A 9,195-nucleotide genomic window follows, 5' to 3' on the forward strand; every position below is an offset into this window, starting at 1 on the left:
TACTGCCGCTGCCACCACCGCCACTACCGCCACTACTGCTACCGCTGCCGCCGCCGCCGCTGCCGCTGCCGCCGCCGCTACCACCGCCGTTGCCGCCGCCGCTGTTGCCGCCGCCGCCGCTGCCGCTGCCGCTGCTGCCGCCGCCGTTGCCGCTGCCGCCGCCGCCAATGCCGCCGCCGCCGCTGCCGCCAACGCCGCCGCCGCCGCCGCCGCCGCCGCCGACGCCGCCGCCGCCGCCGCCGACGCCGCCGCCGCTGCCGCCGCCGCCGCCGCCGACGCCGCTACCGCGATGAACGTTCGGTGACACTTCGGGCGTCGGTGATATTGATACGAAACGATCGCTGGACGCTGACGATTGGGTGCCAGTGGTAGTCGTATAAAGTGAGTGGTATCTGGCGCCTGAGATCCCACGAGAAACACTCATAATTAGTTATTGTAATTCGTAAATCCCTTTTTAAAAGCCTAAAACTTTTGTGTGATAAATACTGTTTTGTAATGTTTTCCTTAATTTCGAAGTCATTGTCAAGCAATTGTCATTGTCTCATCCCGTATACTGCAGTGAGAGAAAACTATTTCGCATTGACACCCCGACGTGACTAAGCTCGCGACATATATTTATAATTACTAATTTCATTTTATTCAACCTTCATTTTCTTCATGATAATATCTTGATTGGTATATATAAAAGGCGCATGCGCGCGCTATGTTAGTGCTGCTACAGCTAGTTAGCTGATAATAATCTAACATGTATATTGTTATTGTCACTTTTCTTATTAGAACGACAAAGAAATGTAATTGGCGCAAAAATTTTTATGATTTTAACGAGATTATCCTATTCTCTCTTGATATGCATCTCATAAATATGTAATGTCATGTTTCGTAGAATCTGTCTTGTATCTGTTTTCTTCCACGGAGAAGTGAGAATCGCGCTTACCAGTCTCCGAGGAGGAGGACGGCGAGGAGGACGTCGGCGCCAATAAACGTTCCGTGGACGAGACGATGTAACGCGGTGTCTCGGCGCTAGATAACCTGCCGTCGTGCGCAGGTGACGATCCGGCGAGGTAACGGTCGCTGGAGAACCTGTCAGCCGACGAGCGCGACTGGCTGCATCGCTGCAGCGCAAGGTCGTTGAAACGGTCGTTGCTGGACAGGTATCGCATCTGACTGGTGGTGCCGACCTCCACCGGAAAGCCGGTGTATCGGCCGAAGTCGGCGGACACCGGGGAACTGGATGATCGGTCCGTCGAATACTTTTGGCAGATTGTCTCGACGCCTCTGTCGCTGCAGAGACGTCTAGTTTGCTCGGCGCCGTTGGATGTGCTTTGAAGAGACGAACGATCCGACGTCGATGAATAACGCTGATGCGCGCTCTCAGGATTAGACGAGTTCGAGAGAAACCTAAGGGACGGTTTTCGGAAGGAGAATCAACGAATTGAATAATAATATACATGAAAATGTGAAAAAAAAGAAAGACTGCGATTTTCACGAGTTTCCTACAAAATACATCTAAGCGAGCAATTTGTCTTTTTTCAAAGGGAGGAGGAGAGAGAGAGAGAGAGGGGGGAGAGAGAGAAGGGAGAGAGAGAGAGGGAGAGAGAGGGGGAGAGAGGGGGAGAGAAGGGGAGAGGGGGGAGAGGGGAGAGAGGGGGAGGAGGGGAGAGAGGGAGAGGGGGAGAGAGGGGGAGAGGAGAGAGGGAGAGAGGAGAGAGAGAGAGAGAGAGAGAGAGAGAGAGAGAGAGAGAGAGAGAGAGAGAGAGAGAGAGAGAGAGAGAGAGAGAGAGAGAGAGAGAGAGAGAGCAGTACAGAGAGGCACGCGCGACGCGATCCCAGCTCACCTCTCGGTGGCCGTCGCCATCGATATCGAATATCGTTCATGATGTGTCGTCGTTGGCGGATCCTGTCGAGGATACCTGTCGTGAATGGGCGACTCGACCAGGTACCGATCCGACTTGCCGGCGAACCTCTCTGGTACTGGAGCGTGTATCGGCGAGCAGGATAGTAACCTATCGGCGGAAATGGCGGTGTAACGAGTGTCCTTAGCGTAGAGGCCGCTACTCTGGAATCCGGCTTGCAATCCAGTCTGCAGTCCGCCCAAGACTGGTGAGGAGCCTGAGAGCAGGCGATCGGATGGTCCAGCGTAGCGTTGCTGATCCTTGGCGCAGTCGCTGCCTGCGAGTGACTGCTGACCGGCCAGTAGCCGTTCGGCGGAGGTGAAGCGCTCCTTGGAGGGCATTGGCGATGCTGGGGCAGTACCGCCGACCCCGTACTTGGGCCCCGGAGAATTGGGGGGCAGAACGCGATCAGTACCAGAGTAACCAGCCAGACTCTGGCTCGAGGCGTACTTCTCGCTCGGGCTGGGCGACAATGGCGGCGGTGGGACGAAGCGGTCGTTCGCTGGCGCCGGCGACGGCGGCGACGGGAACGTCTCCGTGGAAAAGGTACTTGCAAGGACGTTCGCGTTCGCATACTCGCTAGGCTCGCTCGTCGTGCCGCTCGTCGTACCCGTATCGAAACGCAACTCCGAGTTGCAGATCGAGTAACGATCCGCATTCGTCGGTGGTGGCACCACCACACCCCCCCGTTGCTCCGTCGCTCCAGCGTGCAGCGCGCTGAGGTCGTTGAAGCGTGCGAAGCGATCGGCCGGTCGCGCCGCGCCCGCGCCGTAGTGTCCTTGTAACGGGGACTGACCGAACGTCGGAGTCTGATAATGCCCGCCGAAACGCTCGCAGCTCGACTGTCGGCCGTCGGCGACACATTTTGCGAAGTCGATCGATGTTGGCTTGTCGGACACGGACGGTGCTGGTGTCGGACACTGTTTTTCGTGTCGTTCGGCCATTCGAGCACCCACCACGACGTGGGCCTGACTCGCGCTGTTCTGGACCTGATAATGCGCGCAGTAACGCTCGCAGCTCGACTGACGAACTTCTCCACATTTAGCGTAATCGACAGAAGACTTGTCCGCGGCTTTCTCATGCCGCTCGACGCCCATCCGACCCGCCGCATGCTCGCCGCCCTGGACCTGATAATGCCCAAAGCGGTCGCAGCTCGACGCACGACTCTCTCCACACTTTGAGAAGTCGATCGTGGGCTTCTCCGTAGACTTCTCGTGCCGATCGACCATTCGGACCCCGACATGCTCGTTACTTTGGATCTGTTGATCCGACTGATAGCGCTCCGGGCCCAATTGGCTTGCAGTCGCATTCGCGACCGCACGCAAGTCGGATTGCGATTGTTGCTGCTGTTGTTGTTGTTGTTGGTGCTGGTGCTGCTGTTGCTGATGCTGATGTTGCTGCTGCTGCTGTTGCTGTTGCTGCTGAACTTGCTGCTTGAAGCAATCGTTGGAGTTACTGGGACCGATCTGAAGCTCCACCACGTTGGAACTTGGCACGCTCGATGCGAGAAGCGAAGATGACGAGGACCCGTACTGAGCGATCGGGTGCTGGTGCAACAGGAGACGATCTCTTCGGCCATAGTCGTCGTCTGTCGGCATCCTGGTGGCCCGGGGCCCGCTGTCAGGACATCTGCAACGAGAATCACAATCACGAGATTGAGATTAGAATGAGAAAATTACGACTGTGACATTTACATGAGCATATAAAGTATACGACTTTAGTTGTACGCTTGTGTGTGCGTGTGTACACATATGATATATATACACACACACATTCACATAAATGCGGAAATTTATAAAACGATTAAATTCCGCAACAAGATGTCACTTTATTTTATTTTTTTTAATATGTACTAGAATTTTTAAGGTATTTATAACAAGTAATATTTCCACATTCATCGATTCGTCGTCCCCTATATTCCACAAAGAAGTGTTCAAAGTTAATAAAAGATCCAACAAATCCATGTATATGTATACATTTTGCAACATCTCGAGAGCGAGATTCATAAGGATGCATTCTTCGTATCCTTCGTATCCGTTTCCTACTTGTCGTTTCTGGCAATCTTCATTCAGAATACGCAAGTTGCGCTTTATTTTCGCGACATTGTCGACACACGCTATTTCAACTTGCCAACCATGAACTTAATTTTTTTCACCCTCGCTAGATGCAACGTATTGCAGAACGGGAATGCGTGTCTCTCTCTCTCTCTCTCTCTCTCTCTCTCTCTTTCTCTCTCTCTCTCTCTCTCTCTCTCTCTCTCTTACTGTCATTTCTTCTTTCTCGTTTCCCCACACGTTCTCTAGAATACTCGTACATTTTCCCCTCGATCGTTCCCTCGATAATTCCCATAATGCAGCGCGAGGCGCGGCAACCCTCGATGGCAAATCGATATAAATATTCGATCGACTACTCTTCTTATTCATCGTAACCATCGCACTCGACCATTCTTCTCGCACATAGTAACAGCGAAATTAAAATTGTAAAACATGCGCGTCGTAATTTTTCTCCCATCATCTGGAATTGATGGCGGAATATTTCCAAGGCATCATCGTCCGCGCCTTTGAGGCATTTCAGCCATCAACATAAATCTCAAAAAATAAGAGGACAGTCAAAGCGCTTCTTGTGCTATTTGTGCGAATTTGCACGTATAAATTCTCACGAAAGCACAGTGTAAAAGAAGAATCAGGCTTGACCAGTGATTGCAATTTTATAAGAAAAACCATCATCAGAGTATTTCGTATGTTTCGAAAATCGCGTGATGTCTTTATATAAATATTTTCTTTTAATAAATTAAACGGAATATATAAATTACATGCACTTTATCTCATCCTTTTAAAAGTCGTCTAGTGCTAAGTTTCTAATGCTGTTTGTGGTATATCAGAATTTTTAGTACATACATCTTGCGGAAGGTACTATATAGTTTAATTAACGATAATTAATTAACGAACGCGTTACGAAACATCAAGAATTAGCATAAATTAAAAGGGGAAAAATCGCGTGGATCTCTTTCCGCGAAGATAATCGTGGAGGTGACCGTTCTCAGGGCAATATTTGCATTATCCCTGTGAAAAGCTGTGGGAAAGCTGTGGAAATATTGAGACAACGCGCGAGGGACGTCTGCTAATGGCATTTGATTCGACAACGTTCCGCGCGTGGAAGCGAACGGTGCGGCGGACGCTGGTAAAAGAGCTTGCTAGAGCACATTGAACACGTTGAACTGGCTAATTGCGAAAACTGCCGCCGACAGCGCCGTGCGTCGTTTTCCATCTAGTTTCCGAGAAAGAACAGAGCTTTGCCGCAGGGATTTCACGCATGCAGCCGCACAAAATGAGAAATGATATCAGCAGAGAGTATCGATATTTTATTTGTCACAGCGGCGTCTCCCGCGAGAGAAACATTCGCATTCCCGTTGTGTCGGCGAAATGATAAAGAAAAGCGGGAAAGAGGAGGAGAGGAAGAGAGAGAGGGAGGAAGGGAGGCAGGGAGGGAGGGGGGAGAGAGAGAGAGAGAGAGAGAGAGAGAGAGAGAGAGAGAGAGAGAGAGAGAGAGAGAGAGAGTAATAAGCAGAGAGAACTTAAAATATTTCCTCCTTATGTACACAAGGGTGCGAGGAAGGAGTTGCGTTGCGCATAACAATATACGATATTTGGCTTTTGCCAAGCCGACGGTCTTGCACCATCCGTCGACACCACTTTCGATCTCGGGCAAGACTGCCGATTCCTTTCGTCGGAGCGTCAAAGGAATTCTGGGGAGCTTTGCCTGTTCGGCGCGAAACTGGATTTGACAAATGGTTTTATCCGGCAGTTGACGGGTGCACGTGCACGCGACACGTGTCACGCGTGCTCCGCGTTTCCCGATGACGGATGCTGAGAATACGCCATTCCGACGGAATTTCGGAAGTCACGTCGAAAGGATGTCGTCGTCGCTCGTCCGCGAAACGATGCCAGGCGTTCCTACAAGCCAGGCCGACGCCGCCTGAAATATTTATGACGAAAAATTTCCCGTGGTGAGATTGTACCCGTGAGGATGATTTTGCGTTGTTCAGAGAGGAATCGACATTTTCGGAACATCCCGAGCTCCGTGAGAAATTAAATGGATTAAAGCGTGTAGAGAGAGAGAGAGAGAGAGAGAGAGAATTTCAAAAACTATTTTTTTAAAAAAAGAGGGATGCATTCTAACTTTGCCGTTAGCGGAATTAATCTCCCATCGTTGTGCGAGAGAGATCTCCATGTGACGTTATGTTGATGTTGACACAGTGTTCTGCAAAAATTTGACGAATTAAAAAGTAAGTGGTTAAATGTTACATGAATGAACATTCAAAATTGTAGAAAATTGATAGAAAATGGTTTTAAAATATTGGAATGTTTCCTTTTTCATTTTTTTTCCATGTGTATACGGCAATACTTATAAAATAATTGTTAATATTGATTTCATACGATAATAAAGTTTATGTAACATTATCGTTGATAAAGTACAAAAAAAGTGGGGAAGGTTAACATTAATCATACATGTCTGTTCCAAGTATTCAACGAATTGATGAAAGGTTTGTCTCGAAAATGTTATATTCAACATGAGTACCATCCGTTTTCGGTCAGATTGTTTATCGAATTCGCGAATTGCAATCTCTTTAATAATAATTGAACTCGATTCGAGATGGCGATTAATTCGTCCGATGATGAGCTAAGAGTTTCATCTTTTACGAACATCTTTCGATAGTTGGCACACGCTTTCCTCTGGCGTCGATTCAAATTCAATCCATTTAAATACCTGGTCACCCCCGCTCACCCGCCGACGCAGTCCCTAATTTCCAATTTTACGAGATCCGCCGCAATCCCGGAGCGAGTTGTTAATGCATCGCGCACGTTCAATCATATGATATCGATCAGCCTTCTCAATTTCCTTCAATTATCAACTATTTCAGGAAATTCACTTTGGGCTCATCTGTCTCCTCGCGAGATTATCCGAAATTATTAATGACAGACAAAATTCCGTCCGATAATCATGGAACGTTAAAAATTTCTTCCAAAAATTTACAAAATTTCTTCCAAACGCGCGTAAGGTACATATTAACTTCCGGAATGATTAAATTTAAGCTGAATAAAATTTTCATGCACTATTAATCATCATTGTATCGGGAGAGAAGAAGTTACCGCCATAAATATTCTTTCTCTTTCTCTCTCTTTTCTTTCTTCCTTCCAGAAAGGAATTTACATTGTAATCCTGGTGTTTTACAGCTTTTACGATGCGGAGGCTTCCGAAGTAGGAAATTTTTAATCTCATAACCGTCCAGCAGTAATGGACTCTTACGAAACTAAAATAACGGCGAAAGACGTTCGTTGCTCGCATAAAAGTATTCAAGTACTTCGCTCTTTAGCGGACTAGATCAGAATTTCAATTGGTCGCTAATGGATTCTCGAATCCATCCGTCTGCTACTTCTAGGTCATGCGAGTTTAAAAGTACTTGGATTAGTATGCCGCTGGTAGACGCCAAGTTGAATTAGTCTGGTTGGATTAGATCATGTGAGGCGATTATTATTCTTTCTGTACTAACTTTTTCGTCGCCCGAAATTACTGAGTTGCCTTAAAAGTCAATTAAAGTCGCGGAAAATTCAAAGAAGAATTGCACTTTTAAATATAAACGTCACTGAAATTGTTAAATCTTATACAGGGTGACCCACATAACTCTTAACAGCTGAATATTTCGGAAACAATTTGTCAAATCAAAAAGTTGTTCATGAGAAAGTTTTATGTATTCGAGGGGTCTATCTAACTACATAAATATTAAGTTATTCCCTGCCCCCCTTTAAAGGGGGTAACTTTGTAATTTCAAACGAGACTTTCTGTAAAATGTTAAATGGTTGGATTCTACGGCAAAAAACAAGTACATTTTGTTCAAAACATTTTTTTGTCAGATGTTTCTGTTAAAAGATATGACGGTGTAAAGTTTCGAAGTTACAGGAAACGTAAAAGCGTCGCATATCCTTGTGTTTCGTCGGTGATTTAAATGTAAACAAACATTCATACATTCATTGAGGTCAATTTAACTATTCATGAAAATCTTGTCAGTTATATGTTACTGTTCAAAAAGTTAGCACCGTGAAAATCATAGGTATCACTATGTTTGATACAGAAGTGAATATGTTATTAGTATTAGGTGCCAAAAGAATTATCGGCGTGCAACAGTAATGTTTTTTGAACGTTATGGGATTAAAAAATCACACATGTCATTTTTTAATATCACTTTTTTTTATTGTGTGTTGTACGCAATTTACTATGTTCACGAAGCAGCTTTTCTACATTAAAAAATGACACGTGCGATTTTTTAATCCCATAACGTTCAAAAAACATTACTGTTGCACGCCGATAATTCTTTTGGCATTCACCTAATACTAATAACATATTCACTTCTGTATCAAACACAGTGATATCTATGATTTTCACGGTGCTAACTTTTTGAATAGTAACATATAACTGACAAGATTTTCATGAATAGTTAAATTGACCTTAATGAATGTGTGAATGTTTGTTTACATTTAAATCACCGACGAAAGACAAGGATACACGACGCTTTTACGTTTCCTGTAACTTCGAAACTTTACACCGTCATATCTTTTAACAGAAACATCTGATAAAAAAATGTTTTGAACAAAATGTACTTGTTTTTTTACCGTAAAATCTAACCATCTAACATTTTATAGGGGGTTCTGTTTAAAATTGCGAAGTTACCCCCTGCCCCCTTGAAGAAGGGGCAGGGAGTAATTTAATATTTATGTACTTAGAAAGGCCCCTCGAATATATAAAACTTTCTCATGAACAACTTTTTGATTTGACAAATAATTTCCGAAATATTCAGCTGTTAAGAGTTATGTGGGCCACCCTGTATATAGATATAGGTTTATACGTGTATACATACATACATATATATATATATATAATTTTATTGATAATAATAAATAATACTAAATCATACACATACACACACACGTATGTGTTATTCATTGATAATAAAAATATTAAAAATGAAGTAACATTTTAGATCCTACATCTATTGATTTGACGATTCGATGACAATTGTGGATATAAATATTTACATGAATAAGAAAAAAACAATGACAATATCAAATATTTTGCATCTTGTAACACAAGTTGGCACAAATATTATTCCATCTTTATTACTTGTTCAATATAAAACAGACAAAATTATATTTTGGCTTTATTAATTTGGCTCACTAAATAGAAAATAGTCATCGTCGAATAAATAACCTACTTGAAACGATTATTAATTAGGTCTGATTGGCTAATT

General features: G+C 44.9%; 1 protein-coding gene across 1 annotated transcript in view; it reads right to left on the minus strand.

Moving 5' to 3' along the window:
• Nucleotides 1-9,195, minus strand: part of rho-5 (rhomboid-5) — a 75,527-nt gene that overhangs the window by 46,327 nt on the left and 20,005 nt on the right. Inside the window, exons 2-4 of the mRNA XM_025301932.1 lie at nt 1,836-3,521; nt 935-1,398; nt 289-399 (exon numbers count right to left, since the gene is read on the minus strand). Coding sequence (XP_025157717.1) covers nt 289-399; nt 935-1,398; nt 1,836-3,490 — 2,230 coding nt within the window. The 5' untranslated portion in view covers nt 3,491-3,521. The remainder of the gene's footprint in view (nt 1-288; nt 400-934; nt 1,399-1,835; nt 3,522-9,195) is intronic.

Source organism: Harpegnathos saltator, unplaced genomic scaffold, assembly GCF_003227715.2.
Source record: "Harpegnathos saltator strain DR-91 unplaced genomic scaffold, Hsal_v8.6 scaffold459, whole genome shotgun sequence".
Classification (NCBI taxonomy): domain Eukaryota; kingdom Metazoa; phylum Arthropoda; class Insecta; order Hymenoptera; family Formicidae; genus Harpegnathos; species Harpegnathos saltator.